The sequence below is a fragment of the Symsagittifera roscoffensis genome, chromosome 4 (genome assembly GCF_963678635.1).
Source record: "Symsagittifera roscoffensis chromosome 4, txSymRosc1.1, whole genome shotgun sequence".
NCBI lineage: Eukaryota > Metazoa > Xenacoelomorpha > Acoela > Convolutidae > Symsagittifera > Symsagittifera roscoffensis.
The window spans coordinates 37,262,394-37,278,446 of record NC_087065.1 but is presented as its reverse complement, the minus strand read 5'-3'; the positions used below and the strand labels follow the sequence as shown (position 1 = coordinate 37,278,446).

The following is a 16,053-nucleotide window of genomic DNA, read 5'->3' as shown; positions in this document are numbered from 1 at the left end:
AAAAGTTGCTTAATGTGCAACGCTCAACCATGATATTTGACCAATGTGATTTATTTTTTGTTATTATTTAAAGTGATGTAGAAAAAACTACCGAGGAATACATGTGCCGGTTATAGGGGCAAAGATAGTTACAATTAAAGGATACATGGTCAAACATGATTTTGTGCATGAATTGTGCATTCTAATTTGAAGTTCAGCATTTATCGTTCCAATTTTCCAAAAAAAAAAACAGAATATTTATGCTTGGGGCCTTTGTTCCGACTTCCGAAGAAGGTAAGGAACATGTAAGTTAGGTTTTTTATAGTTTTTTTATTCGAACCGATTTAAGAAAAGCTCAATGCGTTGTGGCATCGATCCGGAAGTCTTTGGTTTCTTTTGCGAGTATGCTTGCACTAGACTTAAGTCCGGCTTGGCAGTTGCAATAATACTTTGATATTTTGTTTCAATACGCGACAAGCTATTTGGTCTAATTAATTCCATAAACGACCCAAGTTTACACAGTTTGACATTATCAGCTTAAAGTTCATAGTTTGACAATCTTTCATTTGTCAAAAATTATTCTGGACGAATGAATGGGCAATCAGAACACTCAAGGGCTTGCCCTGATACGAGCAGTCTTGTTTTTGTATTTGGTCAATTATCGGCGATCATAAAATTACTTTGTAACAAAAAATGTTTACACCCCAATGAATACTTAAACTCTTTAAAATAAACAGTAAAAAATATTTTGCCTCAGATTTTTTTTTTCAAACTTCTGGCAGTTTGAATCCAATTTGGCCATGCTATGGACTAATTTGTGAATATTTTGAAGGTTTTATTCATACTGCTGAAAACGTAACGCAAATTTTTTATGCTTGGCGAATTATCCCGCTCAAGAAAATTGTTCCAAAATGAACTGAGGCAAGCTAATTGATCGTATTCTACGACTCAAATTTTCACACTTGATCTTCAATATTGTCAAAAGTTTTTGATTTTTCAGTTTTTTCTGTTCTCGTATATCTATTCGATATAGATTAAGGGGCTTCGGAATTTTGCCCTGATATACAATTTGTCTTGTTTTTTAATTAAAAATAATAAGATCAAAACTTCACTCAGGAACGAAGCTGCAAACAAAAAAGTTTGGAATTTCAAGGAGATAGCCGAAGTATTCAAAGCCAAGATACGCAAATGGCTGAAAAATCTACTGAAACTTCAGAACGCTACCGCGTGGCGATTTATCCCGCAAAACAAAATTGCTCCAAACTTAATTGCGGCTAGATAATTGGTCGTTTTAATTTCGTACAACTCAATTTTTTACACTTGATCTTTGATAATCTCCAAATATTATAGTTTTTCAGTTTTATTTTTTCAAAAACTGTTCGATATGGATTAAGGGCCAGCCGGAACATTCCGGGCTTTGCCCTGATATACAAACAGTCTTGGGTAATTCAGTGCTTCATTTATCTAATTGATGTTGAAGAGTATGTTTTTGCTCTTTCACACATGTTCTTTCACGACAAGGCATGAATGAAAAATGAAATATTAGAACGCATGAATGAAAAAAGAAATTATTTGCATAGTTCTGCGCACTTTTCCGGGCTCTTTCACAATTTTCCGAGCTCTTTCACAATTTTCTGGTATCTTTACCTCACAAAGAGCAAAAACATACTCTTCAACAGTTAGAACTTAGTTGAAGATGGCCTCTGGCAAAAGAGCCGTCCTCGGGCACTTCGTGCCCTCAGGCCGGGCTCTTTTCACTGGGGCATCTTTCAACTTTGGTCTAACTACTACAAAGTCAACATCTAATCTCTCTGCCAAAAACAATTCAGTAGATAAACTGATACTTCGATTGCAATTGCATACTTTTTTCTGGGTCAAAGTTATTTCAGTTGCAGAACTGTAACAACTTTAACCCAATCTAAATAATGGCCCTGAAAATTTTCGCTAAATTTTATAGATTGAAGAAGTATCAGTTTACTTTTTTAATGTAACAAAACAATTGCGAGCGAAACGCATTTAAATATTTGGTTGGTGTTTATATTTAATAACTGGTAATTTAATTCCAAGAGCTTGATATTTTTTAAAAAACTTTTTTCGCCTTTAATTTTTCTGCTTGATGTCTTATCGGCTTAAATTTCTCTTACTAGGTGGGTGGCTTTTCTACATCATTTCCCCGCTGCTGCGATTTCCTATATAAATATATATATCTTAACTTTGGCGCATCCGGTCTAATTGACGTGTTGTTGTTTTATTCTCGCGCACTACCTCATAAAATTGATGATAATTTTTTTTTTCACGTTTGGGGACGGTAGAAGAGCTAGATCATTTCAGTAGTCGCTCAACAAATTTCGGATCTCTTCAGCTATACCCCCCTTCGGGTGCCTAGTTACGAATCCTATAAAGAAGTAAGTCAACGGCTAAGCATGTCAGATGTTTATATCTAGTAACGAATCTTCCCCTTTGCAAAAGAGGGGGACTTTACTTATTTCGCCCAATTTTTTTTTGAGATTTTGTAATCATCAATGTATAAATCTTGCGAACAACATGCTGATAGGTTTGGTTGTTTGGATAATACAAATGCGATAACTTTATTCTTAAGCCGACTTCTAACAAGGTCGAACTTTGAGCAGATACGAAGGAGGTCATTTTTTCCCTGGAGCTTTTTTTCTAGTCTCGGTAAAACTCTCAAGCAAATTCGAAATAATTTTGAGCAGTTTACCAACAATTCTTTATTTTAAGCCTGTTCGGTTGATTTATAAGCATAATTAGCTAATCTAGCCAATCAAGTTGAAGCATAATAATTATAACTCGAGATGTTGTAATGATGATGATATTGGGGCGGAATAAGTAGCAAGACTCAAGGGGGATATAGTTAAAGAGACCCCAAATTTCAAAAGAAACCTTATAAATTTTTTTATAAATCTTGCAAGCGTTACTACTCGAGTTTTTGAAATTCTCCAATTTAACTTGTCAGAAACGGGAACTCATATTTAAAGAACTAATATTTAAGATTATTTTGCTTATGTTTGAAAATTTTTAATTTGACAATTTTGGGATAATTAACGCGCAATTTTTTGCGTTCTTATAACAAGTGTAAGCAGCTATTGATGCGTTTCAAGTTCAAAAGAGGCAGTTCACTCGGTCGTATTAATAGGATACGAGACGCTTAATATTTTCCTTCGTAGCTCACCTTAATGTGTTATTTTGTAAAAGTTAAGCGCTAGTGTAAAATTCTTAAATAAAAAATTTAGCAAGATTCAAGGGGGATATAGTTAAAGAGACCTCAAATTTCAAAAAAACCTTATAAGTTTTTATGAATTTTGCAAGCGTTACTACTCTAGTTTTTGAAATTCTCCAATTTAACTTGTCAGTAACTTTGGCAGTTTCAAATTTTTTTATCCTGAATTCAATAGAAAAAAACTCATGTTTCTAATTTTGCAACTCTCGGGGCAAAGAAAAGAAAGGATGAATCAGAAAGGAAGAGCTAAATTTGTTTCTGCTTTTTCCAAGTTTTGTTTTGCTTTCTCTGGGCAGCATAAAGCTCGTCTAGCATAAAGTTTTTGAAAATGAAAATGGTATTGACTTCTTAAAAAACTAAACACAAACCTGAAATATTGAATGAAAATAAAATCATTAGGATCTTGTTAACTATCACCTATTGGACCTTGATACCTATCCCCCTTTGCAAATAGAGGTCGCAGAATAGTACCAAGGGTGACCCTCTGTGCGGCTATGGGGTCAAATCCCATGGGAGATCATATGGGCAGGTGTCCGCTCCCCTCCCCCTCTAATTCTTTACTGGGTCGAAGTGTGACTGATCAAATTTTATGCGATACAAAATTTGGATCAAGTTATAACCCTATAGTACTATAGTACACCCCTTCTCTTCTCCCCCTCCCACGCACAAAAGACCAAATTAATATCCTCAGATCTCTTTTACTAGGAATGATTTCATTTGAGGGTCCGTTACTAGGTACTACGGTGGGATAGTTCAAGAGATCCGATCCTCCACCCCAGTGTTCAATTTAAATTGAATTTGCTGAGTGCTGCGTGGTGAAATGCTCTATTCTGATTGGCTATCAATTTCTTTATTTTAAGCCTATTCGGTTGATTTATAAGCATAATTAGCTAATCTAGCCAATCAAGTTGAAGCATAATAATTATAACTCGAGATGTTGTAATGATGATGATATTGGGGCGGAATAAGTAGCAAGACTCAAGGGGGATATAGTTAAAGAGACCCCAAATTTCAAAAGAAACCTTATAAATTTTTTATAAATTTTGCAAGCGTTACTACTCGAGTTTTTGAAATTCTCCAATTTAACTTGTCAGAAACGGGAACTCATATTTAAAGAACTAATATTTAAGATTATTTTGCTTATGTTTGAAAATTTTTAATTTGACAATTTTGGGATAATTAACGCGCGATTTTTTGCGTTCTTATAACAAGTGTAAGCAGCTATTGATGCGTTTCAAGTTCAAAAGAGGCAGTTCACTTGGTCTTATTAATAGGATACGAGACGCTTAATATTTTCCTTCGTAGCTCACCTTAATGTGTTATTTTGTAAAATTTAAGCGCTAGTGTAAAATTCTTAAATAAAAAATTTAGCAAGACTCAAGGGGGATATAGTTAAAGAGACCCCAAATTTCAAAAGAAACCTTTTAAGTTTTTATGAAATTTGCAAGCGTTACTACTCTAGTTTTTGAAATTCTCCAATTTAACTTGTCAGTAACTTTGGCAGTTTCAAATTTTTTTTATCCTGAATTCAATAGAAAAAAACTCGTCATGTTTCTAATTTTGCAACTCTCGGGTCAAAGAAAAGAAAGGATGAATCAGAAAGGAAGAGCGAAATTTGTTTCTGCTTTTTCCAAGTTTTGTTTTGCTTTCTCTGGGCAGCATAAAGCTCGTCTAGCATAAAGTTTTTGAAAATGAAAATGGTATTGACTTCTTAAAAAACTAAACACAAACCTGAAATATTGAATGAAAATAAAATCATTAGGATCTTGTTAACTATCACCTATTGGACCTTGATACCTATCCCCCTTTGCAAATAGAGGTCGCAGAATAGTACCAAGGGTGACCCTCTGTGCGGCTATGGGGTCAAATCCCATGGGAGATCATATGGGCAGGTGTCCGCTCCCCTCCCCCTCTAATTCTTTACTGGGTCGAAGTGTGACTGATCAAATTTTATGCGATACAAAATTTGGATCAAGTTATAACCCTATACTACTATAGTACACCCCTTCTCTTCTCCCCCTCCCACGCACAAAAGACCAAATTAATATCCTCAGATCTCTTTTACTAGGAATGATTTCATTTGAGGGTCCGTTACTAGGTACTACGGTGGGATAGTTCAAGAGATCCGATCCTCCACCCCAGTGTTCAATTTAAATTGAATTTGCTGAGTGCTGCGTGGTGAAATGCTCTATTCTGATTGGCTATCAATTTCTTTATTTTAAGCCTATTCGGTTGATTTATAAGCATAATTAGCTAATCTAGCCAATCAAGTTGAAGCATAATAATTATAACTCGAGATGTTGTAATGATGATGATATTGGGGCGGAATAAGTAGCAAGACTCAAGGGGGATATAGTTAAAGAGACCCCAAATTTCAAAAGAAACCTTATAAATTTTTTATAAATTTTGCAAGCGTTACTACTCGAGTTTTTGAAATTCTCCAATTTAACTTGTCAGAAACGGGAACTCATATTTAAAGAACTAATATTTAAGATTATTTTGCTTATGTTTGAAAATTTTTAATTTGACAATTTTGGGATAATTAACGCGCGATTTTTTGCGTTCTTATAACAAGTGTAAGCAGCTATTGATGCGTTTCAAGTTCAAAAGAGGCAGTTCACTTGGTCTTATTAATAGGATACGAGACGCTTAATATTTTCCTTCGTAGCTCACCTTAATGTGTTATTTTGTAAAATTTAAGCGCTAGTGTAAAATTCTTAAATAAAAAATTTAGCAAGACTCAAGGGGGATATAGTTAAAGAGACCCCAAATTTCAAAAGAAACCTTATAAGTTTTTATGAAATTTGCAAGCGTTACTACTCTAGTTTTTGAAATTCTCCAATTTAACTTGTCAGTAACTTTGGCAGTTTCAAATTTTTTTTATCCTGAATTCAATAGAAAAAAACTCGTCATGTTTCTAATTTTGCAACTCTCGGGTCAAAGAAAAGAAAGGATGAATCAGAAAAGAAGAGCGAAATTTGTTTCTGCTTTTTCCAAGTTTTGTTTTGCTTTCTCTGGGCAGCATAAAGCTCGTCTAGCATAAAGTTTTTGAAAATGAAAATGGTATTGACTTCTTAAAAAACTAAACACAAACCTGAAATATTGAATGAAAATAAAATCATTAGGATCTTGTTAACTATCACCTATTGGACCTTGATAGCTATCCCCCTTTGCAAATAGAGGTCGCAGAATAGTACCAAGGGTGACCCTCTGTGCGGCTATGGGGTCAAATCCCATGGGAGATCATATGGGCAGGTGTCCGCTCCCCTCCCCCTCTAATTCTTTACTGGGTCGAAGTGTGACTGATCAAATTTTATGCGATACAAAATTTGGATCAAGTTATAACCCTATAGTACTATAGTACACCCCTTCTCTTCTCCCCCTCCCACGCACAAAAGACCAAATTAATATCCTCAGATATCTTTTACTAGGAATGATTTCATTTGAGGGTCCGTTACTAGGTACTACGGTGGGATAGTTCAAGAGATCCGATCCTCCACCCCAGTGTTCAATTTAAATTGAATTTGCTGAGTGCTGCGTGGTGAAATGCTCTATTCTGATTGGCTATCAATTTGAATTCAGAGCCAAAGTTATTCAAGTTGACGTTCTCCCCCTAAACAGATTCAGAGGGGAGGTGAGAGGATGTTAACTTGGTTTCAAAAGTTCATTTGCTTGTTGTTTGCTTAATTTCACATTTCTATTTCTCAGAAATGCAAAATTTACTTAGAGAATTTTTGTTGTTTTGTGTTTCTGAGATATAAAGTTATCAAATTATGATAGTTGAGCTTTATGCTAGTCGAGCGGTCACTTTCCTCTGTTGCTTCGCTCCTTTTTCTTAATCGAAAACTTAGTTTAAATCAGTTTCTACAGTGCTGATTAAAATTATCCGATTATCCATAAAATGAACAAAAATTGAAACTTCAAATGTTTTTTTTTCTCAAACTGAGTTAATATTAGACAAAAAATGAAGTTTTTCACCAGAATTAATAAAACGCTTATTCTTCGAAATTTGCAATCAAAAGTTAATCTCAAAAATGGGTCATATAAGGTTTTTTATGTAATCAAAGAGAAACTGCTAGATTAATTGCTGAAAAGAATATATCAAAACAAATCTTTTACACAGCCCAGCAAAGTTTTAGAATAGTAAAAGCTCCAAAAATTTGCCCACGTTGTTTGGAATTTGTTTTAAGCATAGATTTTGATTTTTATACAGTAAAAGAGACCTTTTTTGGCTATCAACCAAAAATGTATTCTCTCATTACAGATTTTGGAAATTTTACTCATCTAGAGCTTTAACGAGCTGTGTAAGAGGCTTCTTTTGACATAACTTTTCATTAATTAACTCAGTACTTTCCGCGTAATTTTTGATTACCTAACAAAAGCTAAAATGACCCATTTTTGAGATTTTTTTTGTTGCTAATAAAGAAATTTTTTTGTTGCTAATTAAAAATGTTTATTGATTCTGGTGAAAATCTCAGCAATTTTTGTTCAGTTCACTTTTGTCTCATCATAAATCAATTTGAGAAAAACGCGTTTGAATTTTCATTCGTTGTTCATTGAGTCCTGTTTGTTCTTTGCGTCCGGTTCATTTAAATCAGCACTGTAGGTAGCATTTGCTATGTAATTTGTTAGGTTAAAAAATTGAAATATAAATAACCTGCATTCAATCAAATTTTTATATTCGTTTGTTTTGCAGGTGGATGAGAACGCAGATGGGGAGTTGAGTTTTGAGGAGTATGTGAAAATCATGGAGCGAGTGGACGTAGAACAGAAGCTGAGCATCAAGTTCCTTGACTGATTGCAAAACCTGAACAACATCGATGAAAATATTGTCGCCCTTATTTATTAATTATTTTAATAAAAAAGTACGAGTTAATTCGATTTAATAATCATAGTCTTTTCGCACTGATCCAGAAAGCCAATAAGATGTTTGATGAAACCATGATGCACGAAAACATTGAGGTAGTTTGAAGCTCATGGACTTATAATCAAGGGTATATACATATGGACTGTCGTCGGGAGCTACCGAGTGACACCATCTGTTTTTTATCATTACAAGATCTCCCCCAGTAATCAGAGACTTTTTATTTTGCTCCAGTCTATTTTTACTGCAGATTGTTTGAATGCAAAATAAAACAGAAGTTTGCGCCAGATGGAAAAAACGGTATGAAACTCATATTTTGTGATTTTCAAATTACTTATACATTTTTTCTATACTGTAGGGGAGTATTGATGTTTTTTATTATAGTTCAAAAAAACATCAAAAATAAGGGTATCGGGTCATGTGAACAATCTCTCTCCCCTTTATAGACCATGTGAACAACCTCTCTCTGCCTGAAATATATGTCTTTTAAGCAATTGAAAAATCTCCCCCAAGACTAGTTTAAGTGAGATATTGCTCTTTTGGTCCGGGCAGTGCAGCTCCCAATTTTCTCAAAAATCTATTTTTTCTACAGCCGAATTCAACTTTTTAAATTTTTATGAGAAGCATCAATTCTAGAGGATCAATTATGTGCAGTGGACACAAAAGTTGTACCCGGACTCACTTTGACCTGAGGTCTCGTTGCGAGTATGATGAAACTCATATTTTGTGATTTTTAAATTATTCAATTTATAAATTTTTTCCATACTACAGGAAAGTATTAAAAATTATTATTATTTTTAAAAATTACAGATCAAAAATAAGGGGATCGGGTCAAGTGAACAATCTCTCTCCCCTTTATTGACCAAGTGAATAAACTCTCCCTGTCTGAAACAAGTGTCTTCTAACCGAATGAAAAATTTTCGCGCTAGATTAATTTAAGTGAGATATTACTCATTTGGTCCGGGCATCGCAGCTCCCAATTTTCTCAAAAATATATTTTTATTACAACCGATTTCGACTTTTTTTAAAAAAATTTTGGGAGAAAAATCAATTCTAGAGTATCAATTATGTGTAGTGGAAACAAAAATTGTACCCAGACTCACTTCAATTTGAGGTCTCCATAAAGTTACACACCAATTCCCAATGAAAAGAAGCTTTGTATTCCAGCATCTCTATTTTTGCAAAATCTGGCACCACAAATAGCGTCTGTTAAGCTTGTGTGACGTTTGATGCAACTAAAATTTCAGCGAAACTTTTTCGATCGAAACAAAACTTTCAAATTTTCTTTTCATTCGGGCAAAAATGTCTCAGATTTTTTTTCAGGAAATTGGAAGCAATTTTCACTTCTAAAATTAGTTTAGGAGCACATACCGATTCATACAGATTATTTTACGATGTTATGAAACCTTCTGTGAAAATTCATTACGGGCCCAAACTGTGCACTGGATATGCTCACAATTTTGTGTCTGTATGCTCCTGGATTCCAGAGACAAGACTTCAAACATGCTAAAACTTCAACGGGACAATCAAAATAAAAAAAACAAGCAAAAGAAAACACCGGAGTTTCCTTGTTGCGGAATCCTCTTACAATTTGGCCTCGCAGTGTTTGTTTTTATTAGAGACGGTGCTAGTCGTAACTTTTTGTGCGACCTTAACATTCTTTTATGTTTCATTTTTGTCTCGGTTCACAACATCAAAAAGGAAGGCCGAATTAAGCAATAAAAACAGTCAGGATGATAGCGGAGGAAAATCCCTACGACTTCTGAAGAAAACGAAAAATTTACAGCGCTGATTTAAATTATTTGGGCAAAAACAATAAAATTGAAAAATTTTGAGCAAATTTTTTCAATTGGATTGGCATTACACATAAAATGATACAAACCGTAAAATGTTTAGAATTTCACAAAATTTATTTTAATACAATCTGATTCGCAAATTTGAAGATGAATATTTAGCACAAAAATGGGTTAATTGGCTTCTTTTGCTAAATAAAAAATACGCCAAAAACAAAAATTTCAATCGATAAGCAAGTTAGATGAATATGAGGCACTTTCACAGACCCACAAGGCTCTAGAACGACATAGACATAGTCTCCAAAAATCTGTATAATTGATCATATTTTCGTTTGTCTGCCACAGAATATCACTTCAGATAAAACCTTGTTAGGCTGTAAAAAAGCTCACTTTTTTTAACATGTGCATCGACTGGTTTTGTAATTTTAGCGTTTTTTTGTTTGAATTTTTGTTCGGTTTCGAATAGCGCAAAATATTTTGCCTCATAATAATTTTGATAAAATTCTTAAAAAAATTTATTCACGTTACTTTTTGTCTCAATTGAGAATAACGCGTTTTAGTTTCAAAGTTAGTTTATTTTGTCTGGATAATTCAAATCAGCACTGCATGCTTGGCCACTTTATTTTAATCAACGTTGACTTTTTAACTTGCAATTTTGATATTTTTTCATCTGGTACAAATTGTTAATCGGAACTCATATTTAAAGAACTAATAATTAGGATTATTTTGCTTAAGGGTGGAAAGTTTTTAATTTGACAATTTTGAGATAATTAACGCGCGATTTTTTGCGTTCTTATAACAAGTGTAAGCAGCTATTGATGCGTTTCAAGTTGAAAACAGGCAGTTCACTTGGTCTGATTAATAGGATACGAGGCGCTAAATATTTTCCTTTGTGCGCTCACCTTAATGTGTTATTTTGTAAAATTTAGACGCTAGTGTAAAATTCTTAAATATTCCTTTAATAATGAATTTAATAAACTTTATATGAGTTTTTAAATGCTTGCTAGTTTTAAAACTTAAATGCCTATCTTAAAAAACAAAAAAATCTGTATTGTGGCAAAACAAATTGTTGACAAGAACAAAAAAGGAAACTGACTTTGGGTTTTACTGAGCGATAGTTGATGTTTTTCTTTGGTGTACGTGTGAGCAGTTGGCAAGAAGTAAAATAAAAAATTGCCTTTTCAAACCCCAATCAAAACAAATCCAATAATAAAACACAAACAAGTAAAAGAATTTTTTCATCCTTACGAGGCCAAACTGTGCACTGAATAGGCGCACAATTTTGTGTCTGTATGTTCCTGGATTCCACAAACAAACTTTGAACATGCTCTAAAATGTTAGTTGATTCCAGTAACAAAACTTCCGTGGATTCCTTGATCAAATACCTGTAACGTAAATTTTGTCGGCACATTTGTTGTGCTGCGGATTCCGCAACAAGCGAATATAGCGCAACTGTTGTTCTGGATTCCGCAACTGTAAAAAGACTCCACAAAAAGTAAGTGGAATCTGCAAAAGTAAGTGGAATCCGTAAAATTTGTAAGCGGATTCCGCTAATGTAAGCGAATTCCGCAAACTGTAAGTGGATTCAGAATTTTGTTTAATACTGAATTTGCATATGAACAATTAAAAGCTGGAGCTGGAATTCTTATCTATAGCAATGCAGAATTCAAAGGCAAGGACTTAACAATTGTCAGCGGAATCCACGATCAAATCTCAAAACAGTTGTGAACTAAATCGATGGACGTCACCTTTTACTATTTTGGAAACACAACATTGATTAAGTTTAATATTTGGAGTCATTGGGTTGAGAGTTTATGAAAAGTACACTGTAGCATATCGCCAATTTAGGCAAGTAATAGGGATTGCTTAATTAGGGAAGCTTAACGCCGAATAAATTGAATAGTCATTTGTAGTCATTGGCTTGAGAGTGTTTGGAAACATAACGCACAGCATATCGCCGAAAGAGGTCAGTATTTGGGATTTCATCAGTACTAGGGATCGAAGTTCAGATCGAAGTAAGTCAGTACTTGAAATAGGTAGGTCACTAACTGGGATCGAAGTTGAGATCGAATGTTACTGGATTTGAGATCGAAGTTGTGTTGACAGGAATTGAAACCAAAAGTTTCGTATTTCAACTGGTAGTTGATCAATGTAGTAATTGAGATTGATTTTTCTGGTGACCAGTAATTAGAAGATATAATTTTAAACGCTATACTACACATATACAAATCTGAAAACGGAAACTGCAAACAAAATGAATGCAGATTCTACTTACCATTTGGGGATTCCATATACAATTTGCGGATTCCGCAACTGTAAACGGAATCCGCAAATTGTAAGTGAAGTCCGCAAATTGTAAGTAGAATCCGCATTTTACAATTTGCGGATTCCACTTACATTTTGCGGATTCCGCTTACAGTTGCGGAATCCGCAACAGCTCATTTCAACTAAATAAATGTCTTAATATTTGTTTGTGGATTCCACAAAATGTTCTGTATCCGCAAGTACGGTTGCGGATTCCTCAAAATCGCCTATTCTCGGAGCAATTATGAGCGGTAAAGTGTTTTAGGTATTTATTTGTGGAATCCAAACAGCGAAGAAGATCAAAGAAAAGTAGCAAAGTTGCGGACTCTGCAACAAATCTGTTTTTGACCTGATGCGAAACAAAATGCACAGTTTGGCCTCGTAATGATGTTATGGTTTCAATTCAATATTTGATTAAAGGATTCATTTTGAAATTATAAAATTTTCAAAAATCAACTTTCAAAAAACTAACTCCAAAATTTCAAGTTCAAAGTTCAGGTTCTCAGTTTAGAAATTTGGAATTATTTTTTGGTTTCAAAACTTCAAAATTTAATTTTCATTTTTTTGGTTTAAATTTTAGCAGTTTTGATTTTTTCTGGAAGTTTTTTTGTCTCAGCTGAATTTGAAAATGTATTTGGCTATAATTATTATCAAACTTAGGTTTCAAAAGTTCCAAATATCAGCTGATTTAGGTCAAAAAAGCAAATGAAGTAGCTTTGAAAAAATTTATAGCTCACAAAAAATTAAAAGCGCTCAAGGTTTTGTAAATAATGAAGAAGGAAAAAGAGTTTTGTTGCTTGATATTATACCACGGTCAGGAGTTTATTAAAAAGCGTTTGATTTTGAGCCAAGATCAATTTTCAGACAAAAATTCAATTTTATCAAATTTTAAATGCAAAATTAGATTAAAAAGAAATAAAAGACGGCTTCTATAAAAAATTGGCGGATTTTTTGTAGACTATAGAAACAAAAAAGCAAACAATTCATCAAATTATAACTGAAAATTCAGCTATAATTCAGCAAGATCAATTATTTTAAGGAAATCGCAAATTGCTGTAATTAGCGAATTTAGTTCAACATCTTCTTTAAGTGTCAAATATGCGCGTAGAAAAATATGGACTAGAAATTCAAGTCAAAGAACTATGCAGTATTACAGTTGATTGAAAGATCATAAAGCTAACTCAGAAAAACAGCCAAATAAGCCGCAACTTAATCAACACGGTACAAGAATTTCGAAAAGGTGTCTTAACACAGGTCATAGGATAGGTAGTTGTTTTCATCATTCTAGAAATCGTTTTGTTTAAAAACAATTCTCAAATCAACCAGAACAAAAAACAATGAGAATCGAGATCAAAACACAGCATGAAATCATGCACGAGCATTTTTCAGACATAAAAGCCGTGATAGTAGCCTTGAGGAGGAAAATAATGGCGAAAAACTTAGGATTATGAAGGTGGAAATATTGGTTTTAACTGGAGAAATAGCCAGGGTTTTAGATTCATCTACCTGGTTTTTCTTCAGTCAAAGCATTGATGTCTTGACCAGTTTCTAATTTTTGTGGGTTTTCTTAGATCATTGAGACCTTGCATCTTCTTTATTCTCTCTTTTTTAGTATAGGTGTGAGTACGGCAGAAAAACACCCTTAACTTTTTGTTTGGAATACAAACAAAAAATTTTTTTTTTAGTTACTAATTTATGCGTTTGTCAATGACACAAAATATGCCAAGACAACAATCAATAAATTTAGCCATGGGTTAAAAATAATATCAAACATGAAGTCTTTCGAATGCTTGAAAAACATATTCTATGAAACTTCGAGCCTGAGCAAGAGGAAACAACTGTGAACTCACAGTATCTTTTTTCTATTTAAAAAAAAGACTGCATAAATAATTTTTCCGACTTTCGAAGAATGCGGAATATTTTTGCTTGGTGTGGTTTTTCTATTTTCAGTAAATTTTCGGCGTTCTAAGTAAAAGTTTTTATTAAAAAAAGTCTATTCCCTATCGTTGATATTGACTCCCTAAAATCGAATTTTAAAAAAAGTAACTGCGATCGTTTTTTGCAAAGTTCTGGGAGTTTGAAACTTCCCAATTTGGGCATGCTATGGACTAATTTATGAGCATTTTAAAGATTTTATTCATACTGCTGAAAGCGTAAGGCACATTTTTTATGCGCGGCGAATAATCCCGCACAACAAAAATGTTCCAAAAGGAATTGAGGCAAGCTAATCGATTGTATTAATTTTGTAGGACTCAAGTTTTCGCACTTGATCTTCAATATTGTCCAAAGTTTTTATTTTTTCAGTATATTATTTTTCTTATTTCCCTGAAAATCAATTCGATATATATTAAGGGGCAGTCGGAACCTTCAGAGTTTTGCCCTGATTTAAAAGTAGTCTTGTTTTACAATTAGAAACAATAAGATCAAAATTCCACTCAGGAACAAAGCTGCAAACACAAAAGCTTAGAATTTAAAGGAGAAAGCCGAAATATTCAAAACTAAGCTACGCAAATGGCTGGAAGATCTGCTGAAACTTCAGAACGCTACAATAGTTATCCGTAGATAAAAACATAGCGCTTTGTGAAAAATCGGAAAATTTGAAATTTTTCTCATTTTAAAACCTTTTTTAAAACCTCATTTTGGGTTTTTTCAAATTTTCAGCATAAGTTTTATACTGTCAAATTTTACCTAATATACTTAAAGCATGGTTTGTTTTCATTATTTTTATCTAAAAATATTAATTTGTTGTGCTGCAATTACTACGCAAATAGGTTATGGTTTTTAGTTGTGTTTTGCAAAAAATGGACTAAGTTTTTTCCTCCAAACCGGAATGATCAAAAACTTTTTTGAACAATGATTACCTCTAATTTGTTTTTTTTTAATCAAACAAAAAGCAATTTTATTGTTTCAGTAAAATAAACAATTGGTATGAAAGAACACTTATGAAGCCTAACAAAAATTTGCAGGTGCACTCGAAGCCATTTTGCTGAATTCTAAGCGGGCTTGATCCAAATATTTTTGTTGGAACTTAGTCGAAAAATTTTACTCAAGCAGTCTATAGTTCTTTTATCATTTTGTTTGGTTGCGAAGAAAACGGAATGTTTATGATTGGTGTGGTTTTTTATTCAATTAGTTTTCAGCGATCGAAAATTAGTTTGTTAAACAACAAAAATTAAAGCCTCATTGAAGATATCGCCTCGTTGAAAACAAATTTAAAAAATATTTTTCCTCTGATCATTTTTTGCAAGGTTCTGTGCGTTTGAAAATTGCGCAATTGGTCATGCTCAGGACTAATTTATGCGCATTTCGAAAATTTTATCCATAATCCTGAACGTGTAATGCAAACTATTTATGCATGGCAATTTATCTCGCGCAAAAATTTATCCCGCTAGATAATTGGTTCGTATTAGTAATGTACGACTCAAATTTCCACACTTGACCTTTAATACTGTCCACAATTTGTAGTTTTTTAACAATTTTTTTTTCATTCGATATGGATTAAGGGGCAGTCGGAAAATTCAGGAGTTTGCACTGAAATACGAGCACTCTTGTTTTTACTCCAGTAACCTGCTGCAGCAAAAATTGACCGGATTCGAAAAGTTGACAATCCTAGAAAGTTGAACGCATGTAGTTGAACCGTTCAGTCAGTGGATCAATCAGTTTTCTTGACACGAACTACAGTCAGATGACCGGTAAGACCATGGTATTTGAAATCAGTTTTGAGCAATCTACCCAAATATTAAAAAAAAAAAGAACAAATGTTCAAAACATCCTGAATTCTTTGTTATCTAATGGAACCAATCATATTATTGATAAAACCATCCTTATAAAATATTACTAATTTACCAATCATATTCGTTCACTAACACTGACAA

At 33.5% G+C, this 16,053-nt stretch overlaps 2 protein-coding genes across 3 annotated transcripts in view; one reads left to right on the top strand and one right to left on the bottom strand.

Annotated features, from left to right (window-relative positions):
- LOC134843855 (calcineurin B homologous protein 1-like) overlaps nt 1-8,083 on the top strand; it is a 49,904-nt gene extending 41,821 nt beyond the window's left edge. The window contains exon 5 of the mRNA XM_063860165.1: nt 7,914-8,083. Coding sequence (XP_063716235.1) covers nt 7,914-8,015 — 102 coding nt within the window. The 3' untranslated portion in view covers nt 8,016-8,083. The remainder of the gene's footprint in view (nt 1-7,913) is intronic.
- The window catches only part of LOC134843621 (kinesin heavy chain-like), a 405,881-nt gene that overhangs the window by 324,479 nt on the left and 65,349 nt on the right, over nt 1-16,053 (bottom strand). The window lies entirely within an intron of this gene.